This window comes from Emys orbicularis, chromosome 5 (genome assembly GCF_028017835.1).
Source record: "Emys orbicularis isolate rEmyOrb1 chromosome 5, rEmyOrb1.hap1, whole genome shotgun sequence".
Taxonomy (NCBI): domain Eukaryota; kingdom Metazoa; phylum Chordata; order Testudines; family Emydidae; genus Emys; species Emys orbicularis.
Genome location: NC_088687.1, coordinates 22,946,895 through 22,965,099, shown reverse-complemented (window position 1 = coordinate 22,965,099; position 18,205 = coordinate 22,946,895). Strand labels below are relative to the sequence as shown.

The 18,205-nt window shown below is 38.0% G+C and overlaps 1 protein-coding gene across 1 annotated transcript in view; it reads left to right on the top strand.

Moving 5' to 3' along the window:
- CCSER1 (coiled-coil serine rich protein 1) overlaps positions 1–15,277 on the top strand; it is a 1,077,958-nt gene extending 1,062,681 nt beyond the window's left edge. The window contains exon 12 of the mRNA XM_065405630.1: positions 14,792–15,277. Coding sequence (XP_065261702.1) covers positions 14,792–15,277 — 486 coding nt within the window. The remainder of the gene's footprint in view (positions 1–14,791) is intronic.
- Positions 15,278–18,205: the final 2,928 nt, after the last annotated feature.

The following is an 18,205-nucleotide window of genomic DNA, read 5'->3' as shown; positions in this document are numbered from 1 at the left end:
TTCATGTGAATTGTATTTTTCCTTAATGTTTTTCAACGAATTCACAATTTATGTGAAAGATTTTATAAAAAATTATTAATAGTAAGCAAACGTGGAAAAACAGAGCAATTTAAAGGGTTAGGCAATGATAGGAAAAAAAGATTTTTTCAGATCAGATCAGAAAGATATCAGATCAGATCAGATCTTGTTGAGGAAGAGTGAGCATATCTTATGTAAAGGGAAATCATGCCTCACCAATCTACTAGAATTCTTTGTGGGGGGGTCAACAATCATGTGGACCAAGGGGATCCATTGGATATAGTGTACTTAGATTTTCAGAAAGCTTTTAATAAGGTCCCTCACCAAAGGCTCTTATGCAAAGTAAACTGCCCCGGGGTAAGAGGGAAGGCGCTCTCATGAATTGGTAACTGGTTAAAAGATGGGAAACAAAGGGAAGATATAAATGGTCAGTTTTTAGAATGCAGAAAAGTAAATGGTGGTGTCCCCCAGGGGTCTGTTCTGGGACCAGTACTATTCAAATGATCTGGAAAAAGGGGTAAACAGTGAGGTGGCGAAATTTGCAGATGATACAAAATTACTAAAGATAGTTAAGACCCAGGCAGACTGCGAAGAGCTACAAAAGGATCTCTCAAAACTGGGTGAATGGGCAACAAAATGGCAGATGAAAGTTAATGTTGATAAATGCAAAGTAATGCACATTGGAAAGCATAATCCCAACTATACGTATAAAATGATGGGGTCTAAATTAGTTGTTACCACTCAAGAAAGAGATCTTGGAGTCATTGTGGCTAATTCTCTGAAAACATCCACTCAATGTGCAGCGGCAGTCAAAAAAGTGAACAGAATGCTGGGAATAATTAAGAAAGGTATAGATAATAGAACAGAAAATATCATGTTGCCTCTATATAAATCAATGATACGCCCACATCTTGAATACTGTGTGCAGATGTGGTTGCCCCATCTCAAAAAAGATATATTGGAAAAGGTTCAGAAAAGGGCAACAAAAATGATTAGGGGTATGAGGAGAGATTAAAAAGATTGGGACTTTTCAGCTTGGAAAAGAGACGGCTAAGGGGAGATATGATTGAGGCCTATAAAATCATGACTGGTGTAGAGAAAGTAGATAAGGAAGAGTTGTTTACTCCTTCTCATAATACAAGAACTAGGGGTCACCAAATGAAATTAATAGGCAGCATGTTTAAAACAAATAAAAGGAAGTATTTCTTCACACAATGCAGTGTCAACCTGTGGAACTCCTTGCTAGAGGATTTTGTGAAAGCCAAGACCATAACAGGGTTCAAAAAAGAACTAGATAAATTCATGGAGGATAGGTCCATCAATGGTTATTAGCCAGGATGGGCAGGAATGGTGTCCCCAGCCTCTGTTTGCCAGAAGCTGGGAATGAGCGACAGGGATGGATCACTTGATTACCTGTTCTGTTCATTCCCTGTGGGGCACCTGGCACTGGCCACTGTCGGAAGACAGGATACTGGGCTAGATGGACCTTTGGGCTGACCCAGTAGGGCCATTCTTATGTTCTTATCTGAAATTAGTAGAAGCAGCAAGGTGTAAAGATCGAAGATGTCTTTTCCAAATGGCAGAGGTAACAGGAGAAGACTCACGTGAACAGTGGCAAGATTCTGGGATTAAGGAAAGAAGAAGAGTGGAGGTAGCCAAGAGAAAGTAGGTCTGTGTATTACGCTGGGGCAAGACCATGAAAGGTTTTGAAAACAAGAAGGACAGTTGTGAACTTGTATCCTAAAATGAATGGGGAAGTAGAGATATACATGAATTTAAATGAACCATTAAACAAAGTAAAATGTAGAGTACTATCCACAGAAATGAGTACAGTGAGTAAAAAATGTTACCACCATTTTAACTGTTTCTACTTGTTTGATCAGTATTCTCCATTTAGAGACTGATCCAAAGCACATTGAAGTCAATAGGAGTCTTTGCCTTGACTTCAATGGGCTATGGATCATTGCCCACTTTTTTTATTTGTGTGTGTGTATTTGTTGTGTTGCATACAGCCCTGAGAAACCATTTTGGCACTGTCTGCACATGACTCAGAGATTTAGAGCTGAACAGTGAGCCTTAGAAGTCTTGTATTATAAAAGTGTCTTCACTTTTGAGTGTCTGAATATCTATCATTAAATAGAGTGTGGGTGGTGAGAAGGGTTCCCTTTACACAGTCTTGTTTAAAAGCATCAGAAATACAACCATATATTTAAAGAACTGCTTTAAGGTGCATTAAGATAAAAACATCTGCCACAAGAATCTGAGCACATACTTTTTTACTGTGTATAATGGAGGGGGGAAATCTTTTCTTTCTCCTAAGTAATGTAACCTGCTATCCCCAAAGTCAGGGGTAGTAAATTCGCACCTAGCCTGGCATTTTGGGGAGTCAGCAATTCTCATGTTTCCTATTATGCAAAAAACCAGAAGAAAAAACTTTTTTTCTTCCCTAAGGTCCCAATCCTGCAATTCCTTGCATCTACACGCAACCCCAATAGCCTCTGACCCTTTGCAGAAAGCCAGAACAAAGTATATGTAAGACTTAAATCCCACAAAAGCCCTATTTTCCGGGGTTAAGTGTTGCATAGACCTTATTCTGACCCTCTGCATGGGGTGAATTTCACACGAAATCCAGAACCATTGTTCCTTTTTAGGTGCTGCTTTTTATCACTATGTGAATTTGACGGAATTCAACATATCCTCCTGGAAATCTGGAAGGAAAATACTATGTGTATGGTTTATCAAATTGTAAAGAAAAGTTTTTGGCTGTGTGCTTATATCTCAGGTGGTGGCTGTAGGGTAATTGGGGGAGAATAAAAATACTTCCTTGAGCCACAGGTTAAGGGATCTCCCATGAGTTTGGAAGCTATCAAATGTTCTGGAGAAATACTTCACATATACATTATGCAACATAAAATTCCTGTGATGCTAATTGATTTCCAGTGTTATATACTAGTAAAGTGTACTCCTGAGTGAGAATTTTATATATAGTGCTTCTGAATGACCTATCAAATTTTGAACCTGAGATACCAAAGCTGCATATCCAACAGCTAAAAAAACCCAAACAAACCCTAGAGCAGGGATCGGCAACCTTTAGCACGTGGCCCGTCAGGGAAATCCGCTGGCAGGACGGGATGGTTTGTTTACTTGCAGTGTTCGCAGGTTTGGCCGATCGCGGCTCCCACTGGCCAGAGTTCACCGTTCCAGGCCAATGGGGGCGCGGGAAGCGGCGTGGGCAGAAGGACATGCTGGCCTAGAGAGACAAGATGAATGAGGTAATATCGTTTATTGGGCCAGCTTCTATTGGTGAGAGAGACAAGCTTTTGAGCTACACAGAGCTCTTCCTCATGTCTGGGAAACTAACTTAGGCCAGGTCTACACTACAAACTTACATCGGTATAACTACTCAAAGGGGTCTGAAAAATCCACTCCCTTGAGCAATGTAGTTATACTGACCTACCCCCTGGTGTAGACAGCACTATGCCAACATGAGCGCTTCTCCCATTGACATAACTACCGCCTCTTGCAGAGCTCTCCCTTCGGCATAGTAGCATCTTCACTAAAGTGCTATAGCGAAGCAGCTGCACCACTGCAGAGCTGTACATGTAGACAGGCTCTCAGAGTCTCATTGCTAAATACAAGATGGAACAAATTGTTTAGCATAAGTAGTTAACAAATATTTCAAGGGATCAGTTAACCTCTTTATGCCTCATTATGCCTCATTTTCCCATGGTGGCAATACTTCCCTCCCCCTACTGGGATATCACGAGGATAAATACATTAATGTTTCAAAGACATTCAGGTACTGTGGGGATGGGGACTATATAAGTATATAGGGCGAAGGAAATAGAAGGGGAAATTCAAATAGAAAAATGATCAAAGCTGAACAGCCTAAAGATGAGACACTGCAGAGCAAGTGTATTAATGACATTATCCTTGCAAAGTGACATATCCATAATAAGGAGAAGAGGGTTTTACAGCAGCTAGGAGGTTTTCATCACAGCATCTACTGAAATTAAATCAAATAAAATTTATTTTTCTACGTATTGCTTTTTGTTGTTGGGGATGGAGGGGTTCTGGTGGGAAGTCCATTGCCAACATTGACATCATTACAATTTCTCATTAAAACCTGAAAAATATAAAAGCCCTATGCTGTTTGCCTGATTTGTTTTTAAAGGGACCAAATTAATATATCTGTTTCTGAGCAGATATTATGAAACCATGCAGTCTAATCTCAGACTAGAAATCAATATTTGTTCTTCCCTCTACAGAGTGTTCCAAAAAAATCCACCCAAACATTTTTATGTCAATACAAATTGTTCATTACTAGCATGCTCATAAGTAAACAGGGTGTTTTAACAGAAGGAAATTTACTATGGATATGATGGCTAGCATACAGAGGCCTACTAAGACCAAAAATAGCTTCACATACAAGGCATTTTTCTCAATGAATAAACGAATCTTAGAAAACAACAACAAAATTATGAATTAGACAGTGACCCTTTGAAAGTACAAAGCTGACAACTGGCATGGATGCCACATACAGTAGAGAGCTTAGTGAACACCAAAATACTTAAGGCAAATGTCAAACAATGACTCTGAGAGAACAGAATTAAAAACAGAAATGGATCTGTCATCCTAAAGATGAATTCATTAAACCCTGAACCTGCTAGTGACTGCCATTGGATGCACCTAAGTGCCTGTGTGGAGACTCCTACTTCATATAGGATGTGTGTTTAAAAAAAAGACATGGGAAAATTGTTTTTAAAAACTCTTCCCCTTCCCCAGCCCAGTAAAATGTGTCAGAAAAGGTCTAACATGACAGTGTGATACTATTTATCAAGTATCACCTCCAGAAAGCAATATCATTCTGAGTGATACCATAGTAGTAGCCGTTTTAATTTGTGCCCTCATCTCTTTCAAAAGTGTTGTTTCCAGGAATGATAGTAAAGAAACAGACACCAACCACAATCCAAAAAAAACCATGTTTAGAAAATTACGCATCCTCCCTAATAACCTCAACACACTTTGTTTTAGGAGCTAACTACTTCCATTTCCCCCAAATGATTCAGTCTCTCCCTAAACAAAAAGCAGTTACCAAGGAAATAGAGCAGCATAATTTGCAGAAAGTTAAACTGCTAAATGATTTGGTGGAGATGATAGAACTACTAGTGAAATAACAATTGCTAGGTGTTAAGCAAGGGAACATTTCCTCCACAAATATAAAAGGATTTTAATAATCTCCTGAGTGAACTATATGAAAGTTGCATCATGTTTCTGAGGGTACATCTACATTGCAATTGGAGGTATGATTGTAGCACAGGTAGGCATATCTCATTTCCTTCACTTCCACTGACAATCATAACTGGTGGACATCATCTATAATTAACTAAGAGTATCTAGTTACAAATTTTGCTGACACCATATAAACGATAAAGGGAAAGGCAAGTTTTTTCTGTTATAAGTCTTTTTCTTATCTAGCATTAACTATTGTTAATTTCTATCAGAGATAGCCATAAATGTTAGGTGTGAAGTGCAAATTACGATCTTTTTTCCCCCCAAAGAGTACAATGAAGTATAATACGCATAATGTCTTTAAATTGGTACAGTAGTTAAATTTTGAAGTCTGTGTGTGTGTGTCTAAAGTTTAGGTGTATATGGATGCTGTTTTAGCGTAGCCCATCCTTGCTTTTAAATTTCAGCTACTCCCCCGCTCCCTTCCTGCTACTTGGTGAATGTGTGTATATCTGTATATATCATTTCAGGTTTTATTTTCCTTTGTAGAGGCACATATTCTTCCTTGAACTCTTTTTAAAGATGATATTGTGAGATTTAAATCCTATTAAGCTTAATGGGTGTTATAAGGTAAAAATGAAAAGATTAAAAACCTTTCAGTGCTTTCAGGAGGACACAGTGTAATATTAATAAGAACTTGTAATGAGACTGCTCCATACTGGTTACAGATTCCAGTAGCTATCTGCATTGAGCTCATGACATACATTTTGTTAAATCCAGTATCAAGACTTCAAAGCAGTGGCACTTCATTTTTGAAATGAAAGGTGTTAAATGTGGACTAATTTTCAATTAGTTTCCTTTTTAGTGAAATGTACAGCCCAGAGAACATGAATATCTAGTGCTTTTGTCCAGTTTGATTTTTTGCATTCAGATACACTTTAGCATTCAGCTTTGGCTACTAAAAAGGGAGTGCTTTTCTTTCCACTTAAAGATAGCACCAATTTGGTCAATTTAACATACCCTCTCTACACACAGGCACATCATACATTGTTTGAAAGCTTATTATGTTTACTTTAAGATGAGGTCTCAGGTACGATGTGGAGCTGTCAAGTGGTGCCATTACCATAGAAAGGGGGATAAACAATGACAGCATCAACACCTTGTAGAAATATATACTTCAACCTTTTGCACGTATCCAAGAAAGTGAGACAGGAAAGAAACAAAGGAAGACTGTTTTCAAAGTAATATGGTCATTACAAGTGGTACTTTTACATTTTTGTAAACATGTAGCTTTCCCACTCTGTTACAGTGTGTACACACAGCGCATCATTCTCCTTTGTCCTGCACTTCACACAGTCATTTACATCAGTGCAAAGTGAGCATAAAATGCTACAAATTAGAACACCCACTGGTGTAACTGACTACACAAGGTGCAAACAACAGAATTAGGCTTGTATATTATATATAATTTTTTAAAATATGATTTATATATAATTCAGATTACAAAATTAAACTTTTTCTCCAAGTTTGGCTGTTCCAAAAGCATCCCAACCCCTAGTTCCCTCTATCCCATAGGAGCACTCGAAATCTCGTTATATATTGGTTGGATTTAACAACATCTCTTTGTCAACGTAAGTCAGCAGAAATTACTTTGTATCTTTATCCTGAATGTAGAGGGATACAAGAGAGTAGCTCTGCATTCCTATTTGGGGCCTAGAGGGTAGTTAACTAGTGGAACAGATTACCAAGCCATGTAATAATTTCTTCATCACTTTGAGCCTTTTAGATCAAGGTATGCTTAAGTTCAACCACAAGCTCTTGGGCTACATGCAGAAAACATCAGGTGAAATCTGTGGCCTGTGTTATACAGGAGGTCATATCAGAATGGCCCCTGCTGGCTTTGAAATCTATGAACTGTAACTAACATTGTCACAGTGAGATCAAAGAGCAAAACTTGCTCCATATTGACATAATGTCATATTGACATTCATAAGGTTTCTGGTCAGCTTTACTGTACAGAAAAAGGTTTGGTGTTATGGACTTAGCTGTCTAAGTTTTGATCTCGGCATTGTATTATTCCCCTTCCTCATTTTGTCTCTGCACTGTGGATGATGTCTGTGCTTTTTTTGGTCCTTACTCTATTTGTAAGTATCATCAGGATCCAAGAAAGCTCAAACAGCATGTTTTATTTGGCACAGATTTACAGACTTCAGAGTTAATGATAGATTTTAAGAGAGGATAGCTTAAGAGAAATCTTCTCATCATAACCATAGTCCTCTTCATTGACTATCAGTGCTATAATACAAGGCTTTTGCAATCTTTTATAAAATCTTTTCTGAGCAGATACTACAGGCTAAGATTTGGTATCATTCTGCAACACTATGCTTCATCTTGCTTTTTATCCAGTTAAGACTGGAGATTGACTCTAATGTTATGATACTTCAATCTAACAAGATTAGAAGGTTTAAACCCAGCGTCTTATTTTAGGAATGAGAAAATCTGACTATTGTATTTCACTCATGAAATTGGTGCCCCCAAAAGATAAAATATCCAGATTATTTTCTGTTTCTCTTCAGGGATGTCTCAGTCTTCTGATTATAAAAAAAAAGATTTGAGTCAATTCAAGGATAATTAGGATTTTTTTTTCTTCCTCATCATCAGCAGCATACAACTTGCCCTTTTTGTAAGTCCTTTGATTTCTCCTTTGCAGAATTGTATACAGAGCTGTGGGAGAGCTCCACTGATTAACATGACAGCAGCTGAACACTCTTTGCCAGTGTATGCAATTTCCCTGCTGCCATCATAAGTTCATTGTCCAATGCTGACAAAATTAAGGATGCTAATCTGTGGAACTCAGTAACAAAGGGATTGTTTTAAAGAGAAAAACCATAATATACAAGTGTATTGGTTTAATGCAGTTCTGCTCCATTTTTGAGATAGTAGCTCTTTTTTAAAAGGCACACTTTGAACAGATTTAGAAATTTAGTTAATGGCATGATCTAATTGAAACTAGGTTAATAAAGCCCTTCAGTTAAGAAAAAGAGAAAAAAGATAAGTGTGTGTGACCATTCTCTTGTGCTTGGTGTGCTGATAAATTAGGATGGTAAAAATATACAAAGAGATGATGGAATGAGATTTGGATTCCTGTATGCCTGACTGCTAAAGGAAGAACCTTGTAAATCAAAGGATTGCTTATGAAGATTTTCATCTTGTATTTAACCAAAATACATCTTTGTTGTATACTGTCAACCAAATGCATCTGTTTAGATTTACTTTAAAATCTTTGTTACACGATGCAGAATTTCTGTTGAATTCATTTGATCACTGACTCTAGGTTTTTTTTTTTTTTATTCTGTCCCTAAAGTGTTTCTCAGATATTTAGCCCATGGAGAAATATTCTAGCGCAGACTCTAAAATATTTAGGAGGTTATTCCCTGTATGGCTACCTCTGAAATCAAATTACTGCATCCTGGTCCCGCACTTCATTGAAATGTATTGAAATTACATGAACTTCGCTTTAATATGTGGAATGCTTGGTGGTCAAAAAAAGCCTTGTATAAAGGGAACATCATAGCACTAATATAGGAGACAAATAATTCAGATGAAAACAATAATAACTTCGCTTGTTTATCTGAAATGTCACATTGCCTGCCATATACTTCCAACCTGGAATCTCAACAGCTTGTATTAATTAAAAGTAGATTTGTTAGTAATTTGAAATACTGGTTTGTTATATTGACATAAAACTCAAGTTGCATTGCTATTTAATTTCTGTCAGATTTGGATGCAAAATAGCTATATTTACAGCAAAATTATCTTCTATAGCTATTCTGTACATGAAATGATGGCAGGATATTTAATAGTGATCCACACTGCATAAGAGATTGGAGTGGAGAATAAATGTTATAATTAAATAATACTTAGCACATATGCAGCATAGCAGTTTTCATTTTCATAGCACTTTGCAAAATGATAACTCTCTAACTTTCACAGTACCCCTGTAAGGTAAGTTGATACCATCACAGTTTACTGGTGAGGAAACCAAACCATGTTGAGGCTGATATTCATAACTGCTGACCTACCCCAAGTCAATGTGAGTCGCACATGCTTTGCAGTTCAGAAAACGAGGCCCTAAGTGATCTCACTGCGGCTTCAGAGATAGGCAGTGTCAGAACTGGAATAAGAACTCTGGAGTTTCTGACTCAGGCCTGTGGTCAGATCACTTAACCGTGTCTCTCTTGTCACCTGCCTTTTGAAATAAACCTGCTGTTCCAAGGAATTTATTTTTCTATTTTCCAGAAATTAGGCTTCAGTCCTGTAAAGGGATCCACCACATTTGGACCCCTGCAGGGATCCCTTTCCAGGATTGTGAGGGCTTTAGTTACTTAAAACTGGATATGTAAGTGTCCCATGCATCTTCCTTTCCTTCTGTTCTCAACATCAGAAATAAATGAAAAAACCCTTCTGCTAAGAAATTACCTTCTCTGGGTTTACTTCCCAACCTGGGAGACCTCTTACATATGGTCTGTCTAAATCATGCTTGGTTATATCAGGTAGTATATTCTACATGCATGTATGGCACAAGTGGATTTAAGAGGCACTGTGGCTTTATAATACCTTCCTGGTATTTTTAGGGTTATTGGGTTTAAACTCATAGCGACAGACAAGAAATATTGTGTATCTACACTAATTTTTCATCATAATGGAGGAATCAACTCTGCTGCTCAATTGCAAAGCAATGTGAAGAGTTGCAAAAACTTTAATTTGAAAGGTGATGACAAATAGCTGTAATAACTTATGCAAAATGTTCCATTTGCTTCACACAGTGGAAGTAGTGGGCAAGGCTTTCAGTTAACTGTAGAAAGACTGTACAGTATCCAGAAGGCAGACAGCCACGATTGACTTTAAGTTACTGCAGGATAACGGGACATTTTTCATTGTTCTCTTCCTACTTTATAAAACCTTCAGCATTAAATCTTTTACACCTTGCCTGCTTGTGCTTTATTAGTTACAGCAATGAACTTATTCAGGGATAATTTAGCTTAGCAAATTGAATGGATAGCTTCATTCCTGCCTTAAATGTCCATATCCTGCTGCAAAGCATGGCCATTTTCTGAAACCTCCTCTTGAAATGAGGATGCTGGATGCTTCAATTCTCCGACACTCTGCTGGACTACTCTTTAAAAGGACATTATGGGGGGGGTGCATTTAACATATACTATATCTTTTTTTATTAGTAAGTCAATAAAGGTGGTAGGGAAATTGGAGAGGGAGAAAATAAATCCCTTTGATTTATGGTTACTTAGTCCATTTTGTGCCTGGTGATACTACAGGTGACAAATTCACCAGTTTCTGGCTCTTTTCAAGACACTACTACAGGTCTCCCATTCATTATTTCTGTGTATTGGGCTTTGTTTCTGTAGCATAGTGGATGTTGCCCTTGCCAGAAGGCAGCATTAGTTGATCGCTAGGAGCCGATTCAGGTTATTGTAAAAACTATAGTGTTGATTCCGGTGCAGCCGGAAATCAATAAAGAAGAGTGCTTTTTAACCGACAAAAATGAAGAACAATTATCTACGGTAGATAAATTACATTCTGTATTGGATCATTCCCTACACTGGGAGCTGGTGGGCACAAAACTGAGGTGTTGTAGAAATTAAGCAGTTGACATGGTGACAGATGGGGTATACCAAAGAACCGATTTAACCTGTGTTGGTAAATTAGATGGGTGGTTATATAAATTGTCAGAGCTAAGAAAGTTCTTCAAAGTCATATGAATTTAGAAGCAAGTTGGGAGGGCTTCATTTTTTTTTTTTTGGAGAAGGGTTTATCATGTTCACCCTTTTGTTTTTTACTCTTGGCTTCCTTACATAGCCTTGTTGTCTATGAACTTTTGGGCCAAGGGTGATTAAAGTGTAGTTGTGACATGAACAGGGGAGTGCGAAGTAAGCTGTGCTTCAGCATTTGTATTACATTAACAGACTCATCCTGCCTTCTTTGCATGCCCACAACTCCAGTCCCACTGAAGTAAATGGGAGTTATGGGTCTTCAAGGAACATGGAATCAGTCTTCAGGCCCCTGCCAGATTAATATTTGTCTCTGGAATGACTTCTCCTCAGCACCTCCACAACACAAATATCCATAGAGTCCTTAGGCCGAGACTTGTTGTTTTGGTTTCATTCTTAGGTAGCATTTTTTATTTTGGGTTTTATTTGGATGTCCGTGTGTACTGGGGAGGGGGATTTTTTTCTGCTCTATCAGAATTATGTATTTGGGAAAGTTGCTCTATTTGTAAGAATAATATTTTAGTAATTTTAAGGCACCCAGAAACCTTTGGGCATAAGTGCCTTAAAATTGATTTTTTCGTTAGCTCTCTGCTATTATTTTATATAATTACGTTACCACAAACCAGTCAACAGTAATATCCATTTTCAAACGCCCTCCAGCACAATTGTTTTTCCGTTAACCATTGTCACATTTCACTCATTGGATTTGAAAACGGAAAATGATGAATGGCTCCAGTGTTTTTTATGGCATGTTCCATTTCTAAGCTTTCTGCAGGGATATTCAAGTCTCATTTAAGATTTTTTTACTACACAAGATAAATTTACCCTTTTAAGAACCTGTTTGCCCCTAAGATGCCTGTAAAACACCTCCCGCTCTCACACACGAGCTCTCTAAACAATCCCCAGGACTACGCATATTCAAAGAATCATTTCAATGAGAATTCTTTATGGCAGGCTTAAGAACCAGTTCAGTCTTTACCATTTCAGTCTGAACTGATTTAGTGCCAGCGTGGATAGCTCTAAAACAGCTGAGAACCATCTCACAGAACTGGTCAAAAATTTTTAACTGGAAATCCCTATGAAATATGTCATTTCATTGAAATAAAAATTTTCAGTAGGAAAATGTCAATTTTGATATTTTTTATTTTCTGAACAGAAAATTTAAAACAACTCATTTGTTTGTTTCAAATTGACATTTCAGATTGAAATGAAAATGTACATTTCCTTTTGGCTGACAATGTCATTGTGTGTTAGTCTTTGGAAACTAAAAAATGTATACAGCATACAATTTATAGGAGACGTATACATTTTATTCTATATATTCAAAAAGGGTCTAATGTTGTGGGAAACATTATAGGCTACACTATTTCCCATGGTAAAGCCCTCTTTGCTGATCTAGAGGGCAAAGTATCCACAAAGGGGGTAAATTCCCGTGGCATGGAGGAGATTGCAGATGGTGCAGGGAGTATAACTTAAAGAAAGGGAGCATGGCTGGACTTCTGCAGCTCTTCAGCAAACACCAGTTGGCATACTGGCTTCCTGGAGCTCATCAAGCAGGGCCAGCTCCAGGCACCAGCGCAGGAAGCAGGTGCTTGGGGCAGCCAATGGGAAAGGGCAGCACGTCCGGCAATTCGGCGGCGGGTCCCTCGGTCCCTCTCGGACGGAAGGACCTGCCGCCAAAGTGCCGCCGATCACGACTTTTTTTTCCCCCCCGCCGCTTGGGGCGGCAAAAACCCGGAGCCGGCCCTGTCAGCAAGCTAGCAAAGTTTAGGGCAGCTTTGAGGCTTCTCTAAGCTATGCAGGAGACCAGGATGGTATGGAGTCTGCCCCAGGATTGGGGTCCTGCCTCTCAGCAGCATCTAGTGTATATTGGGTGCAGCCGAGAATTAAGCCCCAAATGCTGAGGGTTTAGCATGAAAATACCGCAGAACATGTCTCCTGGAAACTGATCCATTGGCAAGTAAAAACCGGCAACATTTCAGCAACTTTTCTTAAAACTGGGACATGATTTTTTCCCCCCCCACAGGGGTATTCTTACAGTCCATTCTGGATTTTTCACACACCTCTTATTGCGAGTGGCTGGTTCAAACAATTCTGAGTAATGGCAAACCTGGCTAATTTTTTTTGTTTGTTACGTCCCCCTCAATCACGTCAACAAAAATGTACAATAACATTTTGAAACTATTTGCCTTATGATTTTTTTATGTGGCTGCTTAAATGATGTTTAAATATTGTTAATGTTAGGGCGGTGTAGCCAATAGGTATTTTCTCTTTGTATCCACCCAATTTTCCTGTTAGGCCAATACCGTGTGCTTTTGAAAATCCCTCTTCAATGTCTAAGACAGCTTCTGGTACATAATGCCTCCAAAAGAATCTGAACCTGTGCATCAGTATAATCTGCCCATGCCTATGACAAGCCCTTCATAAAGAAGTATATAAATCACATTCGCTGTGTTTGTTCTACCCTTCATTTGGGATGAAAACAAAATTAATAGAAAACTATGTGAACTGATTCAGTTTCTCATGGAAAAAATATACAAATCTCATTATGGATTCATTGAAATATCTCAAAATACTGTTTAGCAAACTCAGAGTATAAGGCTTGGGAGTAGATTTTGTTCCCCTGGCTCCAAGTTGCAATGCTTGAGCACATAAAAGAAAATGGCAGTATAAATGTCAAAAGGTAATCACTATGTCCTGGCAGTATTCAGTGGCAGCAAAGTTATGGTGTGATATTGGTCTTTTAGCACAAGAGAACGACAGAACTAGGTTGCTGAACAGTACCAAGAAAGTGAGACATAGATATAAAACAGAGGGAAAATTATGTTCCAAAATAACTTTTAAAATAGGGTGCAATTGATGCTATTATAACCTGTTTCTCAAATAATAACTGGAGCTTGGTAACCTTACTACTTACTGAAAGAAGAGCAAAATATAAAATGCACTGAAAGTTATAAAATACCTTTTAAAGAACTCCCTGGAAACATCACAATGTCTGTGTGTCTCCCTCTCATGCATACACATTTTTGGTCATTAAAAGGAATGGATTTTCAGTGTTTTTGACTTCTTCCATGGAGAATTTGCTTTCCAAATTCACTTAAATGTGGCATTGGAATATTATTATTTTTTTCAGGCAACTTGGAGTTAGACATTTGATATTAAAATATACAGACATGAAGTTTTGTTATGAATACATATGAGCCTAAATTTCAAGTTCTGAAAGCTTATCAGGAACATAGTCAGTAGTTGCTGCCGCTGGCCTTCAGTGTAAGGGAGACATAGTTATGGTAACTATAAATTATCTCACACATTTAAAGTTAAGCATGTTCTAAGTTGAACTGAGACAAAGTTACTCAGAACTGGTTTTCTAGGTATTCATTACTATTATGATTAAGATGGGCTCAAAAAATCTGTTATGAGTCATGGGACCTCTCTGTGTATCTTTTGTTTCATTAAAGAATTTTTTATTAAAAATCTGGTTAAATTGAAAAGACAAATTCCCAAATTCTACATATTTAAATACATTTTTTCAAAGTTTTTAAAAAAATATAAATAAGTAATATTTCCATTTTATACTGACAGTGCCCTGAGTTCTCCTAGTGCTTGAGATACGTCTCTTATTTTAATCAGCCAACACTGAATGCCTAGCCTAGGCAGCCACCACCGAGAGTGTTTTGCATGCTCTGTGTCATTTTGCTCTTAATATGTGCTTTTGCTAATGCCTTTTTCCCCCATTTCTGTTTTTCCCTCCCCAGGCTACATATCTAAACAAAGTTGTGAGCCAAAACCTCAACACAAGGGACAGAAAGTCAGCACATACTCCCACCGAGGACCCTTTTAGATATTCATTGGGCAACCAAGCAACTGCCTACGAAAGCAAAAGCTGTCAGCTGTCAAGTCTGTGTCTGAGTAACCTCCTGAAAGATAAAGAAATAGTGGAAGTCATCAAGCACACGAGAGACACATATGAGACCCTCACTTCAGAGGTCACCCAGAATGTTTTGGCCAGTGCTACACAAAATACAACCAAGCCAACACCCAAGACAGAGAGCTTCCCAGGGTTGGCTGGGGTGCCGAAGGATCAGACTGCTGTACCCCGGCAGCATTCCACTTTCACGGGGAGATTTGGACAGCCTCCGAGGGGACCCATCTCCTTACACATGTACAGCAGGAAAAATGTTTTCCTCCACCACAACTTACACACGGCAGAGCTGCAGACTTTAGGCCAAAAAGATGGCTAACTGAGTCCTCATATTCTTGTTGTAGAAAGAGATAAAGTCAGTTAAGGGGGAACATTGCTCATCTAGAGCTCAGTCTTAAGTTCTCATCTGCTGCTACCTTTAATTTTTTAACTTTTAGCATTGTACATGGGCTCCATATTTTCCCTGTTTAGGGAGGGTGGGGATGGGGTGGACTAGCATGTTAACTTAAGTAACTAGATTGAATTGTCTTGCCGAAGTCACCATATGTATAATAAATGGGACCATCTTGCTGGGATCTCTAGTCCAAAATAGGCCCAATATTTTTCTCATCTTTTTGCCTCTGTAAACCACTGACAACATTGAAGTTTTCCAGCAGGTGATCTCAAATAGCAATGTATTTATTTAATAATGTTACTGTGAAAGTAGATGTGAGGAATGAGTAGGTAAGTAACTAGTAAACACTCCTGAATTGTATAGAGACAAGGGAGATAATGAGACTGAAGTCTTTGAGGCACTCTCTTTGTATCATGTTTTTTGTTTCTTTGAACAATGACATTTGCTCACATATAAACTAGAGATTCACTGGCTTCTGTTGTGTGAATTTTGAGAATCCCTCATCACACCACTAGAGGAAGAGACTGCTTTTAATTTTCTTCTAAATGTTCAGTTCACACAGGTTCACCAAGGATTTCAGACAGAGTAATTGGAATTCAAATTGAGAGTGACAGCTTTGATCCTCCAAAAACTTTGTGTTTTACTATTTTTGTTGTATTATGACGTCACATTTTAGTGATATTTGTTGTACTTTCACAGATGAACAGCACAGACTATCATGCTGTGTCATCATCTAATGTCATGCCACATTCCAGTGCATCAAACTGAAAATGGATGAAAGACTAAAGTAATTCCATTGTCTTATCCAGTCCTTATCGGCTGATGTCCAAATTACTCTAATGTAAATCAGCATCAGAGGGGTAGCCGTGTTAGTCTGGATCTGTAAAAAGCGACAGAGAGTCCTGTGGCACCTTTAAGACTAACAGATGTATTGGAGCATAAGCTTTCGTGGGTGAATACCCATGCGTCTGACGAAGTGGGTATTCACCCACGAAAGCTTATGCTCCAATACATCTGTTAGTCTTAAAGGTGCCACAGGACTCTGTCGCTTTTTGTAAATCAGCATGTCTCCAAGGCTACATCTGTGGTTAATGACCTGGAATAGTTGATGACCTGGACTAACTCTGCATGTTTGGTAGTCTACTGTCATATTACACACCTGCTGAAACCCATATATTCCTAGCTGACCTACAGCATTCTAGTCTCAGAGGAACTTGAAGTAATCTGATCACACTGAAGAGCTTGCAAACATGCCAATGACAATGACACAAAATCCTGGTTGCCCCTTCCAACAGACTTGAAACTGAGTGGCTAAGACAAGATATGCTAAACATGTGGCATATACAAAACTTGATTCTTAGCCTAACATGTCTCTGATGGCAGGTAATCTGTTTGAATAATAAAACATATAATAGTTAGCTCTTGAATAACAAGAATCTCCTGCATTTCAGGGCATAAGAAGCGGACCAAAAAATCTGAATAAGGTCACCTCTCTTTTTATTTATGATTAAGTATGGAGGAGGAGGAAGAAGAGGTTCAGCAGATCCTTACTCAAAGATTCAAGTAGCTAACATACCCTACCAACAAATAGAAAATGAAACTCCTAAAGGTCAGCAGTCAAGTAATGCACACAATACCATGTACTAGGATAACAATTACCTACAAGTAAGCATAACATCTGCCTAGCCACACAATCCAAGCAGTCTTTCATAGTTATCAGATTTGTGTAAAGACTGCTTGGGGGAAGAAACATGTGGATTACAGGCCTTGGAAAATATGCTGCAGAGCCATTTTAGTAGCCTTGAATCACCAGGCTTCTGTTTATTGAGGCTTCCAATTAGGGCTAGTTTTGAGACATCATCTGCTGTTGAAGACACCAAGGTTTGTCTGAATATGCTATAGTGGTAACTTTGGATTTGCAGAGCTGTGAATCAAGGTGAATATATACAAACATACTCACTTTGTTTCTCTTTGTGTGTTGTTACTGCCAAAATGGAACAATGCAAAAACAGCTTTGTTGAATGAAGTATGGCTGTTCAAGACTCCTAATGTTGCTTTGATAAACGTAAAGTCTACAGACTTAAAAAACAAAATAGTAGTACCATGATTTCACTATTCAGATCCATGTTTTCATCTGAGCAACTTCCTAAGGTTATTGTAGATTGAAAAAGACAACAATGATTATTAATTACAGATTTCAGCCTGGCCTTTCTCAAGAGTTGATGTATGCAATTATATTTCAAATCTGTAAATAAATTAAAATATTGTAATCAAGGGCATTTTTTCCCCAGGACACAAATGTACTATACTACATAAAAACCTCTTCAATTTTAACTGATATACTGTATTTATAGTTGATTTTTTTCCTGGAAAAATGGACTTTTGGATTACACTTTATTTAAAAAAAACTGTCTACACATTTCAAAAAACATTTTAGATGCTACTATTTTCTTGGAAAATCTTTTTAAAAGCTGAAACTTTCAAAAAACTGGAGAAAACAGATCAATTAAAGTGAGGGATATTTTAAAAAAATATCTTGAAGCTGTTTTGTATCAGTATTTTCAGCATTGTTATAATATTATTTGTAATACTAAGAGTAACGCTGGCCCTGAGACGGGAGTAAGCCACATGTTAATGTACAATACAGCAGTATCTGTAAAACAGGGGTCCTTTGTGTGATCCTCTTGTATGTATAGTAACTCATAAAGCAACAGCATGTGGACATTCTTTCAGTGAATTGATTCCTTTGTACTAAAATCTCAGTTTTCTAAGACAGTTCCATGTATAAAAATGATTTATACATATCTTCAAGGCTGTACATAACCAAAAACATGACACCAGGGAGAAAAAGGA